Raw genomic sequence first — 27,161 nt, 5'->3', positions numbered from 1 at the left:
ATTTCCTAAAAGCAGAAGGAGAAATGTCTTATTCATCAAATTACAAACTGAGAGAATTACATTCACTGAGTTCACACTCAGCTTGTCTTTACAGCATTAATTTTTCTGTATATACTGTGTATATCAGCGATTCCCTTTGGCGGTTCCACTGGGTTTTGCTTAAGCAAACTGGTTTCTGAGCACGTTCATTTTGTGCATCCTAATATTAAGTGCTGGAGATGCACATCTTTACAGAGCAAATGTAAACTGTGTCCAGTTCTGAGCCCCTCAGTTCAAGAAGGACATCGAGACACTTGAATGTGTCCAGAGAAGGGCAACGAGGCTGGGGAGAGGCCTCGAGCACAAGCCCTATGAGGGGAGGCTGAGGGAGCTGGGGGTGTCTAGCCTCGAGAAGAGGAGGCTCAGGGGAGACCTCATTGCTCTCTACAACTACCTGAAGGGGCATTGTAGCCAGGAGGGAGTTGGTCTCTTCTCTCAAGCAACCAGCACCAGAACAAGAGGACACAGTCTCAGGCTGTGCCAGGGGAAGTTTAGGCTTGAGGTGAGGAGAAAGTTCTTCACTGAGAGAGTTGTTAGCCATTGGAATGTGCTGCCCAGGGAGGTGGTGGAGTCACCATCCCTGGAGGTGTTCGAGAGGGGACTGGATGTGGCACTTGGTGCCATGGTCTAGTCATGAGGTCTGTGGTGACGGGTTGGACTTGATGATCTTTGAGGTCTCTTCCAACCTTGGTGATACTGTGATACTGTAAACCTCTTTATAATGTGCCTGAAGTTTTTCACGTGCCTTTGGCTAATGGTTTAGCTACCTGTGAACTGAGTAGCAGTTTTCAGACCACTGGTAAAAAAAAAGACTAAGTGAAGGAACATTTTTACTTTTCTTTTAAACCCCAGTGCAGTGGTCACCCTATCCACCCACCCCAGCAGCACCAAGGCCTCCCTTGGGTCTCACATTTACACAGAAAGGGGTGTTTAGGAAGAGACTGGATGGGGCACTTGGTGCCATGGTTTAGTTGATTAGATGGTGCTGGGTCACAGGTTGGACTCGATGATGTCGAAGGTCTTTTCCAACCTGGTTACTTCTTTTCTATTTTATTTTGTTCTATTCTATTCTATTCTAAATTCTGTTCTACTCAATTCCTCCTTTAAAGATGCTACTTGAGCAAGGGTGGCCAAACACCGTCCTTGGTTAACCTTGATTACTGAGGGGCAGAGACAGTGCTGGGGACCCCTCTTGCCCCATAATTCACCCGAACGGGGCACAACTAGGGATCCACGGGCAAGCTTCACAAACTCAACCTAGCAATCGCCCCGAGCTTCCTCCAGCAAGGCCCCAGGCACAGCGGGAAGGTCAGGGCAGCTTGGAGGTCGGCTAAAGGGGAGTACATGGGCACAGGGTGGCACGCCGCCAGTCCCTGTGCGAGAGGCAACCGCCCAGGCGCTCAACTTGAGTGCCCCGCACCGGCGCCCGCAGCACAAACCGCGAGGGCAGCGACGGAAAGGGCGGCAAACCCCATCCCGGGCGCCCGCGGTCCTCTGACGCCGCTACCGGCTTTGAACCGGGGACGAAGCGGGCAGTTCCCAACAGGAAAAGCCCGTCGGGCTTGCCCGGGACATAACGAGTAGCTCTGGAGCCGGAGGACGACAGTTAACGCCTGACCGGCCACCGGCGCCATCGCCCCCGATCTCTCACCCCACTACTCACCCCTCAGAGCCGCCGCCACCTCCCTTCGGGCGGGACGCGGCGGGGAGGGGCGGGGCTGAGCCGGCGCGGGCCGCGGCCTGCACGCGTGCGCACCCTGCTGGGCGGAGGCCGCCGGCAAGGGCGCGGGCTCCGCCCCAGGCCGCCCATCCCCTCACGGCGCTGTCAGGGGGAGGAGCAGCCTGTTTGCCCCGGTTCGGGGCTGGGGGCTGCCTCCTGGAGCCCAGCTCCGCACAGCGAGCGGGAGGTGCGGGAAGGAGCTGGCCCGGGAGCAGGCTTTGTCTGGCGGCTGTTGGCCCCCGGTACCGGCCAGGCGCTGGCAGTCACCTGTAAACACCCCGACAGCCGTATACGATAAGCCCAGTTGGCGCCAACCTCGGTAATCGGGCTAGCAGCAATTGCGTTTTAAAAGAGGGAAACAGAAACAAGCAGTCGGTCTGTTGATCCCAAGTGGCAGTGTTACCCCAAAAGCAGAGTCACTTCCTCGGTGTGCGACAGCCAACGTGCACACTGAGCAGAGGGATGTGTGTTTATCCCTGGCTTATGCACAGCCAGGAGCTGGTCAGGTCCAGGGAGGGGATTCTCCCCTCGACACCACTCTCGTGTGACCCCACCTGGAGTACTGTGACCAGTTCTGGAGCCCCTGTTACAGGAAGGACCTGGACGTGCTGGAAGGTGTCCAGAGAAGGGCCGTGAAAATGATCAGAGGGCTGGAGCTCCTCTCCTGTGAGGACAGACTGAGGGAGTTGAGGCTGGTCAGTCTGGAGAAGAGAAGGCTCTGAGCAGACCTTATTGTGGCCTTCCAGTACCTGAAGGAGGCTTACAGGAAAGCTGGTGAGGGACTTTTCAGGGTGTCAGGTAGTGATAGGGCCAGGGGGAATGGAGCAAGACTGGAAGTGGGGAGATTCAGATTGGATGTTAGGAAGAAGTTCTTCCCCATGGGGGTGCTGAGACCCTGGAACAGGTTGCCAAGGGAGGTGGTGAAAGCATCATCCCTGGATATTTTTAAGGCCAGGCTGGATGTGGCTCTGATCAACCTGATCAGTGGAAAGTGTCCTTGCTCATGGCAGGGGGATTGGAACTGGATGATCCTTGAGGTCCTTCCAGCCCTGACAAGTCTGTGATTCTGTATTCCACAAACTAGCTCAACATAATTACAAAGTTTTGTGTACAAGTCTAGTTAACACACTCCTACCTGTGTGTATTTATAGTTACTCCTTGATTGGTTTACAGCTTCTTCAGTTAAAACAACAATCTCTACAAAATTGACAGCACACAGTCTGATAGGGGTGGTCTTGTAGGCAAGGGGCTTCTCAGCCCAAGGGGTGTGTGGTTTAGTATTGTAATGATATTTTAATGAGAAAAGTTCACTCATTAGGAACATAAATTGCAACAGTTTTACATCTTCAGGGTTTGCTGATAAAAGTTTCTTCTGTTGACAAGTTACTTTTTCTTTAGCTGTTGATGTCCTTGGTGTCTTCTTAATAGCCTTTTGCTTTACTGCAATGGGAATTTCCAGCACAAGCATCATCAATCTTTCAGGTCCTCTTCAAGGATGTTGTTCCCAGCAAGGCATGCATTGTTTATTCAAAGTAACCAGCTTTATACTGTGAAGCTTCCCAATCCTCCTTAGAAGATCAATGCAGTATAGTTAACCCTAATTTAAACAGAGTCACTATAACCTAAACATTTATTCAAACAGCTTCACTTGGATAGCACCAGGATCAGGAAGGGGTATTTCACATGGAGATGCATCTCTGGAAGTGCAGCCATTTGAGCAGAAAAATACAGTGCAACTGAGGCATCTGATTTCAGGTATTTAGATCAGAACTTCATATTTTGGGTGTCTGGGAACTCCTGGTTATGTAAATGCTGCTCTGTGGTGGTATTGTGTCTTCTATTACTTGTAAACCATAACATTAATAAAATTACCCAGAGTCCAGAGGAAACAAAACCCATGCAATCACATCTGCCTGCTCATGCTTCCCTTACCATCCCTACTGCCTTTGATGCCAGTGGGCAGTTTCAGCCATGCTAGAAAGGAGGGTTGAAATGTAAATTTTTGGGAAAAAAACAATACCTGGAGGTTAGGCAGAGGCCCAAATTGGTGCTCCCAATTGGTGTCCCTGGGTAACTAGTGGGCAGAACTAGATGAGGTGGATAATATTACAGGGATTTAGCTGTAGCCAGCTGGTGGATTAGTACCTACATGGCTCTGTGGTGCCCAGCAACAGGACAAGAGGTAAGGGGCACCAATTTGAACATAGGAAGTTCCATCTAAACAAGAGAAGGAAATTCTTTATGTTGAGGTTGTTGGAGCACTGGAACAGGCTGCCCAAAAAGAACAGAATAGAATAGAATAGACCAGACCAGACCAGACCAGGTTGTAAGAGACCCTCAAGATCATTGCATCCAACCTATCATCCAACACCACCTAATCAACTAAACCATGCAACCAAGCACCCTGTCAAGTCTCCTCCTGAACATCTCCAATGACAGTGACTCCTGGGCAGCCCACTCCAATGGGCAATCACTCTCTCTGTGTAGAACTTCTTCCTAACCTCCAGTCTAAACCTACTTTGGTGCAGCTTGAGACTGTGTCCTCTTGTTCTGGTGCTGGTTGCCTGGGACAAGAGACCAACCTCCACCTGTCTACAACCTCCCTTCAGGTAGTTGTAGAGAGCAGTAAGGTCTGCGCTGAGTCTCCTCTTCTGCAGGTCTCTATCTCTGCAGTAATTCAAAGACAGCCTGGACGCTATCCTGTGCAACCTGCTCTGGCTGAACTTGCTCTGGCAGGGGCATTGGACTAGATGGTTTCCAGAGGTCCCTACATCCACTATCATTCTGTGATTCTGCACTCACACTTCTCCATATCTGGAGGACATGGTAGAGCATCTGGTTATTGTGGCCATGGAGGAGGAGGAGGGGGAGAAGCATAAATGTAGAAGCACCCAGACTCTGAGAGCCCCTCCCTCCGTGTTTTCTTTTGCAGTAATCGAACTGCATTTATTCATTTCTTGACAGATGGCAGAGTAATAGGATATTGCAGGTTAAGTTGTTCCTTCTAAATCCAGATGGAGTACCTAAAGAGTTATTTTTTTATTTTTGATTTTTTTTCCTGTGTGTAAATATCATGGAGAAAATAGCAGGGAAATCAGTTTTGGTGTCAAGAGAGAGCCAAGTGGTATGTCTGTGTTTTGTGTCAACATTTAATTCACAACATGCCATCTGCTAATCTGGTAGGTATTGTTTTGGAAGCATATGACACACAGCTGATTTTGTTTGGAAACTGTTGAGTAGAAGTCATGTCTGAGTGAAGGTTGCTGCTCTCATTTGCTTTTATGATTCTGTAATTGAAAGAAGCTGGGAGAAGGTTTTTGCCTGAGCCTTGGTTTGAGGGAAAGGATGGGAGGGGGGGCTTACAGTACTGTAGGAGATGCTCTGTCTACAGCTCCCAAGTGTCTGACACTACTGTACATGGGAATGCAAAACACTTACATCACCACACTGAAAAGCTCAGTCACTTATCAGCAAGTGCACTGCTTCCCAGCAGTTACTGTCATTAACTAACCCCATCCTTGAAGATAAACCTTATGACTCAAGGCCAGCCAGGGTCATAATGATATTTTCGAGGTCATGGCAGGATGAGTTTATGCCAGAACACATTTGCCTGATGATAGTGACAAGTATTGTTAGACTGCTGCAAGTTCTTTAGCACTTTCCATCTTTCCTATAATGGCTAACTAATTCCCAGGCATGATTAACAGAGGAAGAGATCATACATAGTACAAAGAACACCACTGGCTGGAGAGAAAATAATGCTCCATCTGAAAAGTTGTGGGATAAGGCTTTATGCAGAGAAAGAGAAAGAAGCAGAGAGAGAGAGATAGAAATGGGGTTGGGTTTTGATGTGGGTGGTGGTAGTCAGCATACACTGAGCAGGTGCCAAGTATCCAGATTAACTCTGCAGTGAAAGAAAAAAAATCTTGGACTGCTTACTGTTCCTAATTTTGCTTTATGGCTGTGGGAAAGCATCTTGTTTTATCTTTAATATGAATCATATGTTGCTATCATCTGACCCAAGGGGATGCTGAAATGCTCCAACCATCAAGGCTTACAAAGTTGACTGTCATCTTTTTTATAGAAGAGACTCTATAAAGTGTAGAACTGTAAACATCTGTGGTATTCCTGAGTCACCCATCCTCTTTAACATCTTGAGTATCTCCCCTGAAAAGTAACCACACAGAACCCCTCTTCCTTTTCCAACCCAAAGTCTGTTGCTGAGATTTGTGTTCCTTTTAAATAGATTCCTTTAGGATTTTGCATTCAGCATTGTGCTTTGTGCTGAGGCCATTCAAAACATAATAGCAGCTTCTGCTTTTCTTGAGACCCGCATGCCCTTATCATTTGAGCTGCAGCAGAGCCTCCATGGGGACCAGAGCAAATCTGGTGCAGTGTCCCACACATACAGGCTGGGCAGTGACTGGCTGGAAAGAAGCCCTGAGGAGAGAGACTTGGGGGTGCTGGTGTAGGAGAAGCTCAACATGAGCTCAGTGTGCACTTGCAGCCCGGAAAGCCAATCAGATCCTGGGCTGCATCAAGAGAAGTGTGGCCAGCAGGTCAAGGGAGGTGATTCTCCCCCTCTACTCAGCTCTGCTGAGACCCCACCTGGAGTACTGTGTCCAGTTCTGGAGCCCCTATTACAAGAGGGATCTGGAGGTGCTGGAAGGTGTCCAGAGAGGGGCCATGAGGATGATCAGAGGGCTGGAGCACCTCTCCTATGAGGATAGACTGAAGGAGTTGGGGCTGTTCAGTCTGGAGAAGAGAAGGCTCCAAGGTGACCTAATTGTGGCCTTCCAGTATCTGAATAGGGCCTACAAGAAGGCTGGGGAGGGAGTTCTCAGGCTCTCAGGTAGTGATAGGACTAGGGGGAATGGAATGAAGCTGGAGGTGGGGAGATTCAGGCTGGAGGTGAGGAGGAAGTTCTTCACCATGAGAGTGGTGAAGCCCTGGAATGGGTTGTCCGGGGAGGTGGTTGAGGTCCCATCCCTGGAGGTGTTTAAGACCAGGCTGGACGAGGCTCTGGCCAGCCTGATCTAGTGTGAGGTGTCCCTGCCCATGGCAGGGGGGTTGGAGGTAGATGATCCTTGTGGTCCCTTCCAACCCTGACTGATTCTATGTTTCTCTGATTCTATGATGGCCAAGCCTAGTGCAGGCTGGGGGGCAGCAGCCTGTCTGTGTCTTTGCTGATTCACCTCACAGCTCCTGCTTTTTTTGAGTACTCACACGAGAACAGAGCTTCAAAATAAAGATAGAATGCCTCAAGCTACTGATAAGCTTATCCCTACTTCAGGGAGACAGTTACACAACTGTTGTGGGCAGAAAAATGTCTTTTTGCATCAATACTGGGACTTCAGCACTGGTATGATTTGTAGTGAGAGGGGCAACTTCCATCAGGTTTTTGTTAGGGTGTGTTGTGTGTCTTTATATTCTTCTTTTACCTGATTTATACAATGTTTGACACACTGTGAGTTTCCTGACATTTTAATTACAGCTCACAGCTGGGAGGGGGTTTGGTTGGTATTTGGTGGTTGTTGTTTGGGTTTTTTGTTGGTTTGGTGTTGGGTTTTGTTGTTGTTCTGAACAAATCTGGGGTAGAAGGGAAAGGAAAACTCAGGAATTACAAGTAATGCCTTCACCTTACTGACTAAGCTAATCGTGAGGGGAACCACTGCTGCACTGAGGCGTGTGAAACAGCATTGCCACATTGAGGACATCAGTGCAGGAAAAGAAACAAACAGGTCTGCAGCTAGACAGAGGCAGCGCTGAGGGCTGCTTTCTGTGGAGCTGTTGCTCAGCTGATGTCAGCCTCAAGAGCCCTTGTGTTGCTTTTCAGCCGCTGTCGCTCGTTTCTGTCACTCCCACTGAAAGAAAGCAGAGTTTTCAAGCAGCAGCAGGCACTGGTTGGGACCACTGACAATCCAAAACTGTTTTAAGGCAAAATGCATTTTAAAGCCACGAAATCTGTGAGAGCAAAATCTTCTGTGTTTCATAATATTATGCCTTCCATACCACTTGTTAGGCAGCTGTGTCTCTGAGAGACAAACAAATCAGCCAGCCGTGGGTTCAGGCAAAGATTAAAGCAATTGTTGCTCTTCAAACACTGATTAAGCTCAGTGTGGAAGGAGAAAGGCACTTTGTTTGGTTCTGCTTTCATTAACGAGTGAGCAAATTATTACTGACTGGGAACAGAATAATGCCAAGCCCAAAATGCGCCCCCTGGAAAGAAAAAGCTGGTTTATACTGAGAAGAAAGAGCAGAGAGACGTGCAGCACTGAATTTGCTCACTGCAACAATACACAGCCCGGTGCATCCTAGAGTGGGGTGTAAAGACAAACCTGAGCTAACCTAAGATTGCACCTCCAAAAAGAAAGGGGCAAGGGGAGACTTGTTTTCACTTGTGGTTGCTGTAGCTTTCTTTGCATGAGAGAACTCAGAATTACTCAGCCTTGGAAGACATCAATATTGCTCCCTAGTCCAGTTGAAGACTAACATTGCCAGAAAAGAAAAAACAACACTTTTTTTTTTCCAATTGGATAGGTGAGACAGTTTGAAGTAAGCAGGGCAATGAGTTGGGGTGGCATCTGGAACTGGGAGCACAGACCAAACGGTAGACAGGCGGATGGTGGTCTCTTCTCCCAGGCAGCCAGCACCAGAACAAGAGGACACAGTCTCAGGCTGCACCAGGGGAGGTTTAGGCTGGAGGTTAGGAAAAAGTTCTACACAGAGAGAGTAATTGCCCATTGGAATGGGCTGCCCAGGGAGGTGGTGGAGTCACCATCATTGGAGGTGTTCAGGAGGAGACTTGATGGGGTGCTTGGTGCCATGGGTTAGTTGTTTAGGTGGTGTTGGATTGGTTGATGGGTTGGACGCGACGATCTTGAAGGTCTCTTCCAACCTGGTCCTATCCTATCCTATCCTATCCTATCCTATCCTATCCTATCCTATCCTATCCTATCCTATCCTATCCTATCCTATCCAGGTTCCCCAGTCAGCGTAAGCTGTGGTAAAGTAAAATCCTGCAGCCAGTGGTCTCACTGATCTGGGCACCCTTCAGATCTCGGGCAGCAAACATAGCTCCTAGGAATACTCTGGAGGGTAGACATTTCACAGGTTCAACAGAGTGAACTCTGTAGTGAGGGACATGAGCACCCTGAAATCTGGAGCTCTTCAGATTTTCTGCACCTTACAGTTGTCTTTTCAGTATCTAAATACAATCACATGCTGAACTGCAGTAGACTGGCAGTGTCTAATGTTTACATACTAGGTCAGATAGGGATATAGCTGTGGGTGTCATAAAGATCCCTAAACAGCTTTGACATTTAAGTGATAGGATTGTAACCATGCAGTTCCAATTAATGAAAAATGAGCTGTTGGGGCTTGTCTCTGTAGGAGAAGTGCAGTTGCTCAGATGCCTTTAATGCTATAATAAAGTTTAGATTTAAAGTCAAATTTTAGCTCTCTCAGTACTGGAGGTAATCATAGAATTCCTGCAGTCATTTTGGCTTTGAATTGATGATGTGAAATGAATTTTATTCAGCCAGCTGTGCCTTTTGCCAGGCATTCAGCAGTAGTATTGGGAGGAAGCCATTCACCTGGAGGAAGCTCCCTCCAGCAGGCAGCTGGGAGGCTCTGTGCTACCTGCTGTCCGGCTCCAAGCTCTGGCACCTTCAGTCATCCTTCAGAGGCATCACCTTTTCTGGGGACAGGAGCAAAGTCCTGATTCATGTATTAAGCTATGTGACACCTTCCTCTCTGTAAAACTGCTGAACATGCACATATAATTCCCAGATAAAAGCCACAGTAAATTTAAGATGAATAAATTACACTGTGAAGAATTAATTTCAGAGGCAAAGAGTTCAGCCTTCCTGGGCTATACCTCAGGGGTGCAGCCACATCCCAGGTAAAAAGGACCACCAAAGCAATGATGCATGACAAAGATGCATAAGGCAGGATATGAACACTTGTTCCATTGCTTAGTAATTGAAAATAAAGATAGGGGCTTTCTGGTAGGCAGTGGCTCAGCTGCCTTGTCCAATGTGGGAATTAGCCTGTACAGTAACCAAACTACAACAAGGCAACCACCCACAGAACAAGAGGACACAGTCTCAAGCTGCACCAGGGGAGATTTAGACTGGATGCTAGGAAGAAGTTGTTCATGGAAAGAGAGTCCGATTGTTGGAATGGGCTGCCCAGGGAGGTGGAGGTGTTTAGGAAGAGACTGGATGAGGCACTTGGTGCCATGGTTTAGTTGATTAGATGGTGTTGGGTGATAGGTTGAACTCGATGATCTCAAAGGTCTTTTCCAACCTGGTTGATTTCATTCTCCCCTCCCCTCCCCTCCCCTCCCCTCCCCTCCCCTCCCCTCCCCTCCCCTCCCCTCCCCTCCCCTCTCCTCTCCTCTCCTCTCCTCTCCTCTCCTCTCCTCTCCTCGAGTCTCCTCTCCTCTCCTCGAGTCTCCTCTCCTCTCCTCGAGTCTCCTCTCCTCTCCTCTCCTCTCCTCTCCTCTCCTCTCCTCTCCTCTCCTCTCCTCTCCTCTCCTCTCCTCTCCTCTCCTCTCCTCTCCTCTCCTCTCGAGTCTCCTCGAGTCTCCTCGAGTCTCCTCTCCTCGAGTCTCCTCGAGTCTCCTCGAGTCTCCTCTCCTCTCCTCGAGTCTCCTCTCCTCGAGTCTCCTCTCCTCGAGTCTCCTCTCCTCGAGTCTCCTCTCCTCTCCTCGAGTCTCCTCTCCTCGAGTCTCCTCTCCTCTCCTCGAGTCTCCTCTCCTCGAGTCTCCTCTCCTCGAGTCTCCTCTCCTCGAGTCTCCTCTCCTCTATTCTAGTCTACTCTATTCTATTCTACAGTTTAATAGCAAGGGAAAAAAAAAGCCTTCAGTTACTTGGGAAAACCACTGTAATTTAAAATTCTATCAGAAAGATGTACCTGGCCATTTCTGTAATGTATTGTCAGGAGCAATGTGTGTCTAAAAGAATATTGATCCTCAGTGGACAAATGACTTGCCCAGGGGACCCCAAAATACAAATCTAATGTACAATAACAAAGAGCAAGCAAGGTGGGAGTTAAGGCTCTTAGGTGACTTTCAGATGGTTACCATGATTCTATACACTGTTCAAATGTATCATATGAACAAAGTTACTATAATAATAAAAAATTGTAGAGGCCATGCTATGTAGGGGTGCTAAGAGTCAAGAAGTGTTTCTTGCAGGCCCTTCTTGCCATTTTGATATTGCAATAAAGTTAATATCACAGAGAGCAGAAATTGGATGAGATGAAGGTTAGCAGTGAAGCAGCATCTGAATGGGGGAGCTAGCCAGATCATAGAATGGTCCAGGCTGGAAGGGACCCCCAAAGGTCATATAGTCCAACCACCCTCTCACCCCCACCCCTACAGTCAGCAGGGATTTCCACAACTAGGTCAGGTTGTGCAGAGCCCTGTCAAGCCTCACCTTGAATATCCCCAGGGATGGGGCCTCAACCACCTCCCTGGGCAACCTGTTCAGTGTTCCACCACCCTTACAGCAGCAAACTTGTTCCTAACATCCATCTTAAATCTGCTCTTCTCTACTTCGAATCCATTGTCCCTCATCCTATCACTCCAGGCCTTTGTAGACAGTCTCTCTCCATCCTTCTCATAGGCCCCCTTCAGGTATTGGAAGATTGCTATTAGGTCTCTCTGGAGCCTCCTGCTCTCCAGGCTGAACAACCTCAGCTCCCTCAACCTGTCCTCATAGTAGAGGTGCTCCAACCCCCTGATCATTTTCATGGCCCTCCTCTGGACCCTCTCCATCAGGTCCATGTCCTTCCTGTATTGAGGGCTCCAGACCTGTACACATAACTCCAGGTGAGGTCTCAGCAGAGCAGAGTGCAGTGGCAGAATCACCTCTCTGGATCTGCTGGCAGCATATCTTTTGATGCAGCCCAGGATGTGATTGACCTTCTGGGCTGCAAGCTCACACTGCCTGCCCGTGTCCCCAAATCATTCCTGTAGGAGCAACATACCAAAAGCAGGTTCTTTGTGGGGAGTCTTCTGCATGTGTTTGTGCAAGACTGAAACACTCAAGTGACTTCTTGGCTTGCAGGTGCACAGGCTACACCTCTCTCACAGAGGCCCAGATCATTTTCTGCTGCTTTGGACCCCCCAGCACACGTGCCTTCAGGGTCTGCCGTCGCTACTGTGAAAGCACAAAGTGTACAGCCTTAGAGCCAATGCTTGCTCAAAAGCTGCAGATAACGCCTGTGAGTTTAAACAAATGCTGCAGTTTCCTCATGGCTTGCTGATGATACAAGGCACATTATGGTTCAGGTTTGAATAGTGTGCCAGGAGAGATGATCAGGTTTCACTCATTCAGTTTATATTCCCTAGGAGACCAGCAGCTTCCATTTTCGAGGCTTGAAGCGGTAATTCCCTTTCTCGGAGACGAATCATTGATTGTTGGTGCCACCAGAAAGCTGGGGTCCAGCTGTAATCATTTACTGTGACAGGTAAGTTAGAGAGTTTCTTCTTGTAAAATACAGTTGTGCAAAATGAAAACTTGCTTTTCTAATCTCAGCCAGGCTTGAAATAACCTCATGAATATGTCCCATCAGTCAGCATAAAACAGCTAAAATAGTAGTAGTACTTTATAACTATTAAGGAGTCACAAACTGTAGCATGGCCATTGATGATGTAAATATATGAGGGCTGGGTGTCAGGGATGAAGGGACAGCCTCTGCTGCTATCACTTGTGCCCTGTGCTAGGACAAGGGGCAATGGATGTAAACTACAGCACAGGAAGTGCCACCTGTGGTAGTTTTGTGCCGTGCCTTGAAAATTTCCCCCAGATCTTGAACAGAAAGTGGTAGAGTGTAAATAAATCACCACTGGGTGTAAAAAGGAAAATAATGGGAAGTTCTAAATAACCCCCTAGGACAAACAACAAACATAAAAGTTGGATATGTAAACTTTCTCTCTTTTTGCTTCCTCTGCTCTGGCTGGTGCTGCTGCTGCTGGGTTTTGCTGACCTTGGCTGCATTGCTTTGGGGTGGCTAAGTACTAACAAACAACTCTCTGCTCTTTCTCTTGTCCCATGTGCACAGGGTGGGGTAGGGAAGGGAGCAGGGAAAGGGAAGCTATTAGCCTCCTGGTTTTTGTCTAGGGGGGTGGTTCTTGTGCTGGTTATAAATTATAAATACCTGTAAATATTGTATATTTTGTACATATTTCTTGCATTTCATTTAGATTAAAGTTTTGCTTGTAAATACAGCTTCATTTGCTTCCAACTGAGCTGGTCTGGCAATTTTATGTTGGGGGGGAATTTTCAACCCACCACACCACCTCAACACAAGGAAGAACTTCTTTGCTGTAAAAATAGAATAGAATTAACCAGGTTGGAAGAGACCTTTGAGATCATTGAGTCCAACCTATCATCCAACACCATCTAATCAACTAAACCATGGCACCAAGCACTCCATCCAGTCTCTTCCTAAACACCTCCAGTGATGGTGACTCCACCACCTCCCTGGGCAGCCCATTCCAATCACTCTTTCTATGAAGAACTTCTTCCTACCATCCAGCCTAAACCTCTCCTGGCACAGCTTGAGACTGTGTCCTCTTGTTCTGGAACTGGCTCCCCAGAGAGGTTGTGGAGTCTCCTTCTCTGAAGACTTTCAAGACCCATCTATATGTGTTCCTGTGCAACCTGCCCTAGATTCTATGGTCCTGCTCTTTCAGGGGGGTTGGACTCGATCTCCAGAGCTCCCTTCCACCTCCTAACACCTGTGATCCTGCTCAAGTGGTAATCTTTTGGCTTTTAAATGACTACCTTTTTTTTAATGAATTGATTCAAGAGTTAAGCAATAGCCTGAACAGAGCAGAAACATTTATTAATGTTGAAGATCATTTGCTGCAGAGGGAGTTTTTGTTTACATGGGATAGAGAGGTAACCTGTTTGGTCCCCTCTTTGACACAAGGGTGATGAGAAATGCAGCAGCTGTGCAGGTGAAACACAGGCACCATGACTTTAGGGGGAAAAAAAGTAGTCATTTTGGCTGCTTCTGAGTTTAATTTTTGTTTAATTACATTTTACCCAAGGAACAAAAGAAGCAGTGAACTGTGTCTGCCCTCTCTCAAAACCCATTCATTGCTCTGGAGGAGAGACCACAGCAATTAGCAGCTGGCAAAGCATCACACTCAGCAGCTGCTGGGTTATTAAGTGGTGTTTGCAGTTTCCCCAAATACAAAACAAGGCAGGATTTTGCCACCACTGGCTCTAAAAAACAATGCCAAGTGTGCTTAAGACTACAAAGCTTACTAAAGATGCAGTTCTGAAGTGAGATTTTCAGAGAAGTGAGTGTTTGGCAGCTAGGATCCTGAAGACCAGAAAGGAAGATTTGTCTCAAGCCACTGCAGAAGCTTATGTGAAAGTCACAGAATCATAGAAGGGTTTGTGTGTGAAGGCACCTCCAAAGATCACCTAGTCCAACCCCCCCTGCAGTCAGCAGGGACATCCTCAATTAGATCAGGTTGCCCAGAGCCCTGTCAAGCCTCACCTTGAATATCTCCAGGCAAGGGGCCTCAATCACCTCCCTGGGCAACCTGTTACAGTGCTCCCCCAACCTTACAGTAACAAACATGTTCCTAACATCCAATCTAAATCTGCCCTTCTCTAGCTTGAAGCCATTGTCCCTCATCCTGTCACTGCAGGCCTTTGTAAACAGTCTCTCTCCATCCTTCTTGTAGGCCCCCTTCAGGTACTGGGAGGCTGCTATTAGGTCTCACTGGAGCCTTCTCTTCTCTCGGCTGAAGAGCCCCAGCTCCCTCCGCCTGTCTTCACAGGAGAGATGTTCTGGCCCCCTGACCTTTTTTGTCAGGTGTAAAAGCTAACCCAACCAGCTCCAGTCTAGTGCTAAGTGACCAGCTGAGCTCTCTTCTGTCTAGTCTTTTCCTTCCTGTAGTCAGTTGGTAAATAAATACCTAGACTGATGGTTTTTACACATCACAGGTGTGGTTTAAGTACTACATGTTTGTGGAATTCTACTTTGTGTACTTTGTGGAATTCTACTTTTAATAGCTGCCTAAAATTAGCCCTTATGTGGGGCTACATTTTAGAGCAGATGCTCTTATCACCCAAGGCTCCTCCTCAGCAGAGAAGAGGAATTGGGAAAGGAGAGGAGACCTACAGGTTGACGTGAAAACAGATTTAATGAAATGGCCATGATATGGGATACACCTGTGAGCCAGCTCCAGGCAGCTGTCCTGGCTGACTCAGGACTGCTGATGGCCTGCAGCCCATGGCTGGCCTGGGATTCTGTCCCAGCAAAGCCAGGACAATAGCACAGTATCCAAAGGTTTATCTCCTAATGTATCAAAGGGATCATTTCTTGCTTTGAGGGGTTAAAAGTTAATAATAGACATGAAACAGTGAGAGGTTAGGATCAGTAAGTTAAGGAAGGTGAGAGCAAGGGATGGGACTATGAGACACTGTGGCTTTTTTAATTAGCTTTGCCTCTGACATGCTGAGTGATACTGGATAAACCCATACCACCTCTCTGGTGGACATATCCTCCACCAAAGAATGTGCTTTCTCTGTCCATATTGTTGATGTTTTGAGGAGAGGAATCCGTTTCTTATTACGTGATAATGAAGAGTTTGTACCAATGAAGTTCAATATAAAATGTCTATAGCTTACTTCCTGCTGATCTGTGAGAGAAGAGCAAACCTATTGCTGCTCTGTTTACATCTGCCATTCAGAGGCCTCTACTTCTACTGGAAGCATCTGAAGGATGAAAAAGGTGGGAAACCTTTGGCACAAATTAGCTTGAGGACCATGGACTTCTGCACAGCTAATAGCAGCCTTGGCAGAAGTGGCCAGCATGCAGACCAGCAGGGCTGTGTTTGCTCGTGGGTTGGCAGTCCTTTTCTGTCTTGGTTCTGAAGAGCCTTAAAAAGCAATGAGTATCAATACTGTGCTACTGTTACAGCTTCACTTATTTTATGCTAAGAGATGAGCTGTCTGAACAAGGCAAAGTTAATCTTTTGTGACCTCTCCTTTTTTCTCTTCTTGGCTTTTTTTGGTAAGAACCTGGAAATCACCCTGCATTGGCACTCTCAGCACTGAACCAAAAGAGGCATTGCAAGGTTAGTGACTTGTAGCAGTAGTTTTTCAGCTCCTGTCACAGATGTGCAACAGTTTGGTGCATGTGCAGAGTGGTAGGATGACTTCCAAGGGAGCTGGACTTGGTGTTTCCAGGTTTCCTGCTCCATCTTGTGTACTGGAGCACTGGAAGAGATGCACCATGCTGGGGCACAGGGCTAGTGGAATTTCCATCAATTTAAGAGTAGACTGGACTCTCAGGAACACTGTATGCGCAACAAAACCTTCTTAGGACCAGAGAATGAAGCAAATCAGTTCTTGTCAACCCTGGAAACATTACAACTCTGGTAGTCAGTAAGGAAGCAGTGAGTAGTCAGGGAAACAAGCACAAAAACTCAGCAACCATAAAATAAGGATGCATAAATAGAATAGAATAGAATAGAATAGAATAGAATAGAATAGAATAGAATAGAATAGAATAGAATAGAATAGAATAGAATAGAATAGAATAGAATAGAATAGACCAGGTTGGAAAAGACTGTTGAGATCTTTGAGCCCAACCTATCACCCAACACTATCTAAGCAACTAAACCATGGCACCAAGCACCCCATCCAGTCTCTTCCTAAACACCTCCAGGGATGGTGACTCCACCACCTCCCTGGGCAGCACATTCCAATGGCCAGTCTCTCTGCCTATGAAGAACTTCTTCCTAACATCCAGCCTAAACCTCCCCTGGTGCAGCTTGAGACTGTGTCCTCTTGTTCTGGTGACGGTTGCCTGGGAGAAGAGACCAACCCCCACCTGGCTGTAACCTCCCTCCAGGTAGTTGTGGAGAGCAATAAGGTCTCCCCTGAGCCTCCTCTTCTCCAGGCTAAGCAACCCCAGCTCCCTCAGCCTCTCCTCATAGGGCTGTGCTCCAAACCAGCAACACAACATCTTTCCTAAACTGAGGGTCCCAGAACTGGACACAGGACTCCTTATATCAGGCACTGCAATGACATTTTGATTAAATGGTAAACAATAAAATAAGGAGAAGATGAACTCTCAAGATTCTTACGAGCTCTGCTTTTTAAATGATCCTATATCCACCTTGGTGATTTTTTATTTCATCTCTCTGCCCTATGATTTTGGCCACTATTTACAGTTCCTTTTGAAAAGAGGAGAAGAAGAAGAGAAGAAGAAGAGAAGAAGAAGAGAAGAGAAGAGAAGAGAAGAGAAGAGAAGAGAAGAGAAGAGAAGAGAAGAGAAGAGAAGAGAAGAGAAGAGAAGAGAAGAGAAGAGAAGAGAAGAGGAGAAAAAGGTAAATTGCAGGTGTAGCAAAGTGCTCTCATAAGTAATGTTTATATCAGAAAAACAAAGTGGTTTTCCACCTCTCAGCCTGTAAGGGTAATTCAGCTTGCTGAATACAGAACTCACAGGTCTGCTGTTCCCAGGCTCATGTTCTTTCTGTTATTTCTTGCTGTTCTATCTCCATTTCCCATAATACTGTGCTGCCTGCTTGCAATTTGCCTGCTCACTGAGCTCCAAGTGCCCTGCCCTCTTTGTGCCCCGAACACTTTGGATGCTTTCCCCACTTCATCTCTACTTAGTCTGTTCTTACTTTTCCTCCCATTTTCCTCTGCATAAAGATACCTTTTCTGCTTTTAAAGTAATTAAGTTGGCAGAGCTGATCCAAATCTAGATGAACTAATTCTCTGAGCTCTGTGCTTTTCAATGGATGCATTACTGAATGTACATTAGCCAACCTTCTGCAGACCTCACTGAACAACATAAATGATTATTTGATGAATATATTCAACAACAATAGCATTATTCAAACACTTTACTCAATAAATTACATTCAGCACACTCAGAAGCTAATGGTGCATTCAGGTTGCTGTTTGCTCAGCGTGGAACAGCTGCAGCCTTTAAGAGGGGAAACCAAGTCGCTGATATGCCTGAGGGAAATGAGGTGTGGAAGTTCTTCTGGTCATTTGTGTCTCTAGTGAGCAGGACAAAGTGTATGTTGTTGGTGTACACAAGAAGCAGGAGAGATTACCTGCTCCATTTCCTTTCCTGGCTAATAGCAGAAGAAACCCAGACACTCGTTTTCATGCTTGTCCCTATTACTTCAGCCAGAAATGAGTACAACAAATCAACTTATCGCCAACCTTCAGTTTTTGTCCAAGTTGAGGGGTGTATGCCTCTGTGTGTGTATGGAGCAGGGGGGAGTTTAAAGTAAATCTAACCCCAAATCCCTGCTCTTCACTTCTTGCTCCATTCAGCTTCTCCTTGAGCACTTGGAACAAATAAGTCTTTCTTTTAGTGCCTAAGGCTCTCTAGTGCCTCCTTTGTCATTTCCAATAAAGGCTAAATCTTTTTGTGGCCTTTATGTCCACAGTGATAAGTAGATCCCCTTTTGACCCTTTTGTTGCTTTTTAAAACCTTTGAGTCATTTCATTGTTAGTCTGAACAGTTGGGCATTACCTTGATGCAAATCGACACAACCTATGTTTTCCACAATCAATTTCTTCAGCTGTGCCTGTGCTGCCCCATAAAGTCAATTTTCTCTTGTTTGTCTGTTGAATAACTCCTTATCTTTGAATTCCATTTTATTTTTGTCTATTCTATATGTCCTTTGAATTGCTTCAGTGAATTAATTATATTTTCAAAGGCTACAAAACCAGGAGTTAGCATCCACTATCTATAGCAAAAGTGGTGCAACAAGCAAACATAACCTTTTAAGGACACACTTGCAGCCCCTTTGAACAGAGGAGCTGTGCTGATTACAACCCAAATAACACCATGAAACAGGCTCTGTAGCCCTTTACAGACTCACAGAATCACCAAGGGTGGAAGAGACCTCAAAGATCAAGTCCAACCTGTCACCACAGACCTCATGACTAAACCATGGCACCAAGTGCCACGTCCAATCCCCTCTTGAACACCTCCAGGGACGGTGACTCCACCACCTCCCTGGGCAGCACATTCCAATGGCTAACAACTCTCTCAGTGAAGAGCTTTCTCCTCACCTCCAGCCTAAACTTCCCCTGGTGCAGCTTGGGACTGTGTCCTCTTGTTCTGATGCTGGTTGCTTGCAGCAGAAGGTTGTCCAATACTACCATTTCTCAGCATCAAATGAAGGCTTCAAGCGGAAAAATATAACCAAAGCTCTGCAAGAATAGAATAGAATAGAATAGAATAGAATAGAATAGAATAGAATAGAATAGAATAGAATAGACCAGGTTGGAAGAGACCTTCAAGATCAGTGCGTCCAATCCATCAACCAATCCAACCCACCTAAACAACTAAATCATGGCACCAAGCACCCTATTAAGTCTCCTCCTGGACACCTCCAGTGATGGTGACTCCACCACCTCCCCAGGCAGCCCATTCCAATGGGCAATCACTCTCTCTGTATAGAACTTCTTCCTAACCTCCAGCCTAAACGTCCCCTGGCGCAGCCTGAGACTATGTCCTCTTGTTCTGGTGCTGGTTGCCTGGGAGAAGAGACCAACCTCTGCCTGTCTATTTACTTGCAGACCACCCAAGTAGTTCTCAGCCTAATTGACCAAATCTATTTTAACAGCAAATAAATGTTGAGTAATATCCTCACAAAGAACAAATTATCAGGACTAAGAGCAGGTTGTGGTTGTTTTCCTTTTTCAAATTCTTCATAGTTTTAAATGGGTTCAGTTACTGGTTACATTTCACCTTGAAAGACCAGGGAAGGGCAAAAAAGTTGGCAAGGGGTTTGGAACACGAGCCCTGTGAGGAGAGGCTGAGGGAGCTGGGGTTGCTTAGCCTGGAGAAGAGAAGGCTCAGGGCAGACCTTATTGCTCTCTACAACTACCTGAAGGGAGGTTGTAGCCAGGTGGGGGTTGGTCTCTTCTCCCAGGTAACCAGCACTAGAACAAGAGGACACAGTCTCAGGCTGTGCCAGGGGAGGTTTAGGCTGGATGTTAGGAAGAAATTCTACCCAGAGAGAGTGATTGCCCATTGGAATGGGCTGCCCGGGGAGGTGGTGGAGTCGCCATCACTGGATGTGTTCAGGAGGAGACTGGATGGGGTGCTTGGTGCCATAGTTTAGTTGATTAGGAGGTGTTGGATTAGTTGACAGGTTGGATGCGATAATCCTGAAGGTCTCTTCCAACCTGGTTTATTCTATCCTGTTTTTCTTCACCCAAGAGGAAGGATCTATCTGATCTTGTGTTTCTTCAAAACAGCATTTGCCTCTTTCCTCGGGGAGAAAAATGAGCTGGGGATTCCTCCGTGATCTGCTCAGCGGAGTGAACAAATATTCGACAGCTATTGGAAGAATTTGGGTAGCAGTTGTGTTCCTATTCCGCTTGCTGGTCTACATTGTGGCTGCAGAAAACATCTGGAAATATGAACACGATGAATTTGAATGCAATGCCAAGCAGCCTGGTTGTGAAAATGTCTGCTTTGACCACTTTTTCCCCATCTCCCACATCAGACTTTGGGCTTTGCAATTGATCGTGGTCTCTACCCCTTCGCTCTTGGTTGTTTTTCATGTTGCTTACCGAGAGAACAGAGAGAAACACCACAACCAGAAACTTTATAAAAGCCCAGGAAAGATAGATGGAAGATTGCTCTGCACTTACCTTATCAGCCTTACTTTAAAAACAGGGTTTGAGGTGGTGTTTCTTGTTCTGTTTTATAAGCTGTACAATGGATTCGAAGTGCCACCCCTCGTGAAATGTGACGTAAGACCATGTCCCAACACCGTAGACTGCTACATTTCCAAGCCCACAGAGAAGATGATTTTCCTCCGTTTTCTGGTGGCAACTTCATGCCTGTGCATTGTATTGAATCTGAGTGAATTGAGTTACCTCCTTTTCAAACACTCCATGAAGTGCTATCTGAAAAGGCACACCCAGAAACACGAAGGCTCAAAAAGCAATAGCCACAACGGGCCAGCAGCTGCAGGACAGCCCCACAACAGCTCCCTGTCCTTGCCTCTGCATATAGAAGAAGGCAGATGTGAAAGAAGTTCTCCATTGACTTGAAAGAAGATGAGAAACCATCTTCACAGAATCACCAAGCTCTTGCACAAGCTGCAGTTGATGCCTTGCTTTTCCAATCAGTGCCTTACAGAGCTGGAAGGACAGTTACATAGGAAAGCCTTTTTCTCTATTAATCCTCCCTTACCTGAGTGGATCAATTCAGTCACATTATGTAAGTCACACAGAGAATCATCCAGATATTGTCGTGCTGAAGCAAGACAAGTGTGAAAATTCCATTACATTTTTAAATACAAACACAGATACTTAAGATAAATCATGCTGAAACAATTGCTCAAACAGAACTGCTGTGGTATGAGCAAAAAGAGGCTTTTTGTCTGCAGAGCTGGAAAAACCTGGGATTAAGACACCGAACAGTAAAGGGATGCTCAGCGTCTGTCGGGTAGGTAGAGAGCTGGTAACTGTTGAAACAGCCAAAAAAGCACTGGCACACAGTGGCTCCTGGGGTCTTGAAGTGAACTGGAGGGCTACAATCCCATTCCACTAGACTACAGTGGAACCCAACCAAAGAAAATCCAACCAAGAACACCCAACACCCACCCCCCCCCAAAAACAAAACCCCCAAACCAAACCACAACCCCCACAAAGAACCCAACCAAAACAAACTAAACCCAAACAAAAACACCCAACCCCCCAAAGTCCCCCCCAGCACAACAAAAACCCTAAACCAAACCACAACAACCCCCACAAACAACCCAACCAAAACAAACTAAACCCAAACAAAAACACCCAACCCCACAACGTCCCCCCCAGCACAACAAAGCAAAAAACCTAAACCAAACCACAACAAACCCCACAAAACCAAACCACAACAAACTCCACAAAACCAAACCACAACAAACCCCACCAAGCCAAACAACCCAACCCAAACAGGTAAACTGCAGATCCTGGGTAATAGTGTGGCCAGCAGGAGCAGGGAAGTCGTTGTGCCCCTATACTCAGCACTGGTTAGGCCACACCTTGAGTACTGTGTCCAGTTCTGGGCCTCTGGATTTAAGAAGGACATCGAGATTCTTGAATGTGTCCAGAGAAGGGCAATGAGGCTGGGGAGGGGTTTGGAGCACAGCCCTATGAGGAGAGGCTGAGGGAGCTGGGGTTGTTTAGCGTGGAGAAGAGGAGGCTCAGGGAAGACCTTATTGCTCTCTACAACTACCTGAAGGGTGGGTGTAGCCAGGAGGAGGTTGGTCTCTTCTCCCAGGCAACCAGCACCAGAACAAGAGGACACAGTCTCAAGCTGCACCAGGGGAGGTTTAGGCTGGAGATGAGGAGAAAGTTCTTCACAGAGAGAGTTGTTAGCCATTGGAATGTGCTGCCCAGGGAGGTGGTGGAGTCACCATCCCTGGAGGTGTTCAAGAGGGGACTGGACGTGGCACTTGGTGCCATGGTTTAGTAGTCCTGAGGTCTGTGGTGACAGGTTGGACTTGATGATCTTTGAGGTCTCAATGTCCTTCTTAAATTGAGGGGCCCAGAACTGGACACAGATTTTACAGAATCACAGAATGTTAAGGCCTGGAAGGGACCTTGAAAGATCATCCAGTCCAACCCCCCTGCCAGAGCATGATCACTTAGACCAGATCACACAGGAACACATCCAGGTGGGTTTTGAGTATCTCCAGAGAGGAAGATTCCCCAATCCCCCTGGGCAGCCTGTTCCAGTGCTCCAGCACACTCACAGTGAAGACATTTTTCCTCATGCCTCCACTCCCACCCACTGCCTCTAGTCTGTCATTGGGCAGATCAGTACCTGAGAATGAACCCCCCAAATTATCTTGGTTCTTCTGTACCCTAATGCATCACCAACAACATTGAAATAAAAAAATGCTTCCAACTTTCATTATTGAGGACAGACTTTAATGAAAATTAATGAAAAAGTAGGGTGTGTTTTTTTAAAGCAAGATTTATTAGAGAGAATATGAAGAGAAAACAAACATAGTTTAGCCAATACAGGTTTCTGATTAAATTTGTGCATTAGCTGCCCTCTAATAAAAAGAAAAAAAAAAAGTACTTTCTAAAGTCAGGGCTTGAAGGATTTTAGAGCATCCTCTAAAGCTCTGTGAGCTGGTCAGAGCCTCCTGCTCAGACCACAAAATTTTCCTCTGCAACAAGAACTTCAATTCTTTGGAATGTATATTCAAGGTTTTATTTCTATCTCCAGCAGCCAGGAAATGATAAATGAAACACTAACATCAGCAGGTTTCAAACCCTGGAGAATAACTCAGTTTTGACCAAGCCAGTGCCTCACATGAGAAATGCTCTGAAAAACTGCTGTGGACCAACTCTGCTTAACCCACAAGCTGCCAAGTGGCTTTTAGAATAGAATAGAACAGAATAGAATAAACCAGGTTGGAAGAGACCTTCAAGATCATCGCGTCCAACCCATCAACCAATCATGTGCTGCAAACTTGAGAGTCTGTGACAAAGCCACCAATAAAGAGGAAATGAGCATCACACCAGGCAGCTCTGTCACATTTTACTCAACCTGAGAGAACAGGAAAACTCAATGCACTTCCTAAGCCCTTGCTCTCAGCCAGCATTAACAGGAAAACTCATGTACTTCCTAACCCCTTTCTCTCAGCCACAATTTGGTTTTTCACCAACTCCCCTTCCCCTTTCCCTGCCTTTATAATCCTTTGTGCTCCCAGTTTGAGTTTCACTCATCCATCCATTCCTGAAGTAATTTGCTCTTACATTTTTGGTTCAAATGAGTTTATAAGCTCGGTCCCTGAACTAAAGGCTTAAAGGCTTTTCTTGTGTATTCAACTTCCAAGTCACTCAAACAGCCAAACTTTACAAATCTCAGTTCAGGTGCTACATGGTGTTTTTTCCCCTCTTGAGATGGTAAAAAGCAGAGTCTCCTCAAGCACACAGTCATTGGTACAAAGCTGACCTGAGCCTAGGCTGTAATGGAGAAATAAAACAACCGCTCCATGCAAGCTCATACAAAAATATTTACCTCAGCCATATCTCAACACATCTCTGCAAACATGGAAAGTTCCAAGTCTTATGCAGATCCTCATGTGCTTTACAAGCCAAATAACCTCCTTGCCTCGTGATGGACAAGGCTTGAAAAACAAAAGTCAAAGAAAAAAGCAGGGCACAGGCAGAAGCTGTTGACCCAGCTCCTGCTTCAGTGAGCTCCTCTCAGCCTGCTGGCCTAACCCTCAAGGTAACACACCCATGCAGGTGGGAGCCTCAACCTATTCTTTGGCACAGAAAACAAGAAGAATACAGCCAATACCTTTCCTCCCCTGAGCCAGTGACTGTTTTCAGTTTCTTTCACAAGCATTGCTCCCTTGCTATGCAACAGCCATAGACAGGACATGCCAAAACACTCTAGGACCAACATCTGCCCATGACCTGAGAACCACCACACCAAAACACGTGAAGACAAACTTATTACTCTTTTTTTTACATTGAATTAGTGCTCAGACAAGGTAAGATTTCTTTATAAACAGTTAACTACCAGAGGGGGTGACTGCTGGTTTTAAAGATGCCTTTCACTCACAAACCAGTCTGTACTCAGCATTGATTCCTTGGTTTGGTTGCTTCCCCATCAGCAATTGCTGGTCGAGTCAGCACATTCCTGATGGTGACAGGGGGTTTAAAATAGTGTCTGATCAAATGCACTGCAGTTCATGTGTGACATGCCTGGAAGTCAGAGACAGAGCAGCAGGGAGAAAAAGGGAGAAGACAAAGAGGGACTAGGTGGTGGGGCAGGGGCTGGCAGCACCAGCCTGCAGGTGTCAAGGCACCTCGCAGGCTGAGACAGTGCTGGTAGAGTTGACAATTGGCAGAGCCTCCTGGCAGCCCCCGGGGCAGGGGTACAGCTCCAGGCTGTGGAAGAGCTGTTGGTTCAGACAAACTGCTGCAGCTATAGCAGAAGGTTTTACACATCACATTCAAGGTAAAGTATCTACATGAAAATACAAATGTTATTGCCTTGTGAGCTTTTGTAGGTGACTTTACCAAACCACAGTGCCTTCTGCAGTCCATGGCATCTTAAATCAGACTCTACTTCTGGTCCAGACTTCTTTAATCCAGACTTAAAGAAAAAAACATGATTACAAACTAACATACTGGCTTACCTGTTGGACAGGCTGCCAGGACCTACCCAAGAGGCAATGTGCCACAGAGGGCACTGACTACACCTACTTCAATTAACTGGGATAAGACAACATTAAAAATTCAATTCTTAAAAATCCAGACCTTCTAGTCAGATGCAAGCCAGAAATTACTTCCTGGATATTTATGGCACTAATTGTTGTGGGGTTTTTTCTTTCCCCCCCTCCTTCTTTTCTTTAAATAGCATCCTGTGTAGCTAAACAGGTGTATGCTATTCTCAGTCTAAAAACTGCAGATGATGCAGTAGCTATCATTGGGAATGTCAATACTCAAACTACTTAACTTGCACAACACACAATTCTTCTACAAATAGACAGCTGTGAGGTCTGTTAACAGTGACTGCAGTGCTTAGGTACACTGGAACACAAGAGATTTGAGTTGAGCTTTGTGGATGAGGATCAACATAGGTTTTCCACCCTCTTCTCGGCAGAAGATCCTCTCTGCAATCATTGCAGCTGGCATCCGACAGGAACTCCATCCAGGGAGATGGTGAAGCCTCTGCTAAGTAGAATGCAGTATCCTGTGCTTTATGATGACTACAATGATGTCTCCTAGTTCAAATTCAGGGATTTGTTTTGGCTTTATCATTCAGACTGCATTTGCTACCTTGGCAGAAGTACCAGTTTAGTCACTTGGGAGGGATCAACAGCAAGAGGAGCAAACAGGCTCTGCTGAAATGGTGGCATGGGCTCTCTGGCAAGGTATGCAGTTAGCACCAGACAGCAAACCAAGGGCTATGCCCAAGCTAAAATGCCGCTGCCTTATCCACTTATTCATACATAATCCTCACTCTCTCTCACAAGTCATTTCATTTGGCTGTAGGAACGTGCCCTCTGCACTGCTATTCAAGTAAACTGCCACAGAATGCAGATGAATAGCTTAAGAACGATCTAGTGTAGCACTTAATGCAAAGTTTTACATGGCAAGGCAAGCCTATAGAGAAGAAAAAAAAAATCAAGCCAATCTCTCCTAAAATGAAGACTATTTTGTATTACTGAAAGGAGGTCACATCCAGTAATTAGAATAATCCAGGAGAAATTTTTGGTACCACCCATTTCAGCAGGTGTGTCCCATCTGAGTCAAGTAGGTAAGCACAGAGGAAACCCAACACTGATGATTCCTGGGCACTGCCAGCTCCCACCAATGCACTCACGCTTTGGGTTACTCAAGCAAACCAGACACCTGTCGGTTCCGTTAGCAGCATACAGAGAATTGCTCCAGTCCCGGGCACTACAGCTGGCACCGCTTCTGAGGCTTGTTCCAGCGCGGAAAAGAGAGGCGGTGAGAGTGCTGCCGGGTACAGCCAGCAAGAGGCAGACGAGCGCGGAGGGAGCCTATGCCATCAACAGAGCACAACCACCGAGTTTCGCTGTAAGACCACAATCTCACTTTCCTTTCAGAAAGTGCCTTGTTTTATTCAGTTTGCAATGGTATGGCGTAAGGACTCACATATTTCATAGATAGATAGATACCAAACTGGTATTATCAAAATAAACCATCTGTTTTTTATAAACCCACTATGTACAAAACCGGTTTCTGAAGTTTGTTTGTTGTTCTCTTTTTTTTTTTCTTTTTTGTTTGTTTTGCTTTGCCCTTTTTTTTTCTTAACAAAAATTAAAACTATACACCCATCTAAGTTACAGAAACAAAAATAACCCTTTTATAAGATCACATGTATAAAACAAGAAAATGAAATGTGATTTTTATTTAAGGCAATACTGGGCTACTTCACAAATCACCACCTCAAAATATATATACAACTGCTCCACACTACTAATTTTCTATCACATTCACAATGGGTTTCTTCAATACCAAATATTGTTTTAGATCTCCCAACGTAGCAAACTAGGTTTTTGTTTGTTTTTTTTTTATTCACATTTCCATTCTTATTATGGAAAAAAAAAAAAACAAAACAACAAACAACCCATAAATGCTTTGTATCCAATTAAAAGCAATGAGAAATAAAGGCAGCTATAAGGAACACTAGTGTAGTCGCGGAGTTAACTACCTGTGGGTATCATCCGTAGAGCCTGGGTGCTCCGACGTACAAAACTGAGCGCGTGTCGGCAGGTTTTTAAGTCTATGAAATGTGATTTGTTTTTAATCCAGCTTCCCCTCCTGGAAATAAATGCTGTATGCAAAACAAAAGTGGGTGTTGTCGAGACTCAGCTAGGTTTAGTTCAAAA

General features: G+C 46.1%; 1 protein-coding gene across 1 annotated transcript; it reads left to right on the top strand.

Annotated features, from left to right (window-relative positions):
* The first annotated feature begins 20,061 nt into the window (after positions 1–20,061).
* Positions 20,062–21,034, top strand: GJB7 (gap junction protein beta 7). Its single transcript, XM_009907604.2, has one exon. It carries the CDS (start codon positions 20,062–20,064, stop codon positions 20,836–20,838), a length of 777 nt encoding a protein of 258 aa, XP_009905906.2. The 3' UTR covers positions 20,839–21,034.
* The last annotated feature ends 6,127 nt before the right edge of the window (positions 21,035–27,161 follow it).

Source organism: Dryobates pubescens, chromosome 6, assembly GCF_014839835.1.
Source record: "Dryobates pubescens isolate bDryPub1 chromosome 6, bDryPub1.pri, whole genome shotgun sequence".
Lineage (NCBI taxonomy): Eukaryota > Metazoa > Chordata > Aves > Piciformes > Picidae > Dryobates > Dryobates pubescens.
This window is presented reverse-complemented; position numbering and strand designations above follow the sequence as displayed.

Coding starts and splice junctions, on each gene's coding strand:
- GJB7 (XM_009907604.2), top strand. CDS start 20,062: ATGAGCTGGGGATTCCTCCGTGATCTGCTCAGCGGAGTGAACAAATAT.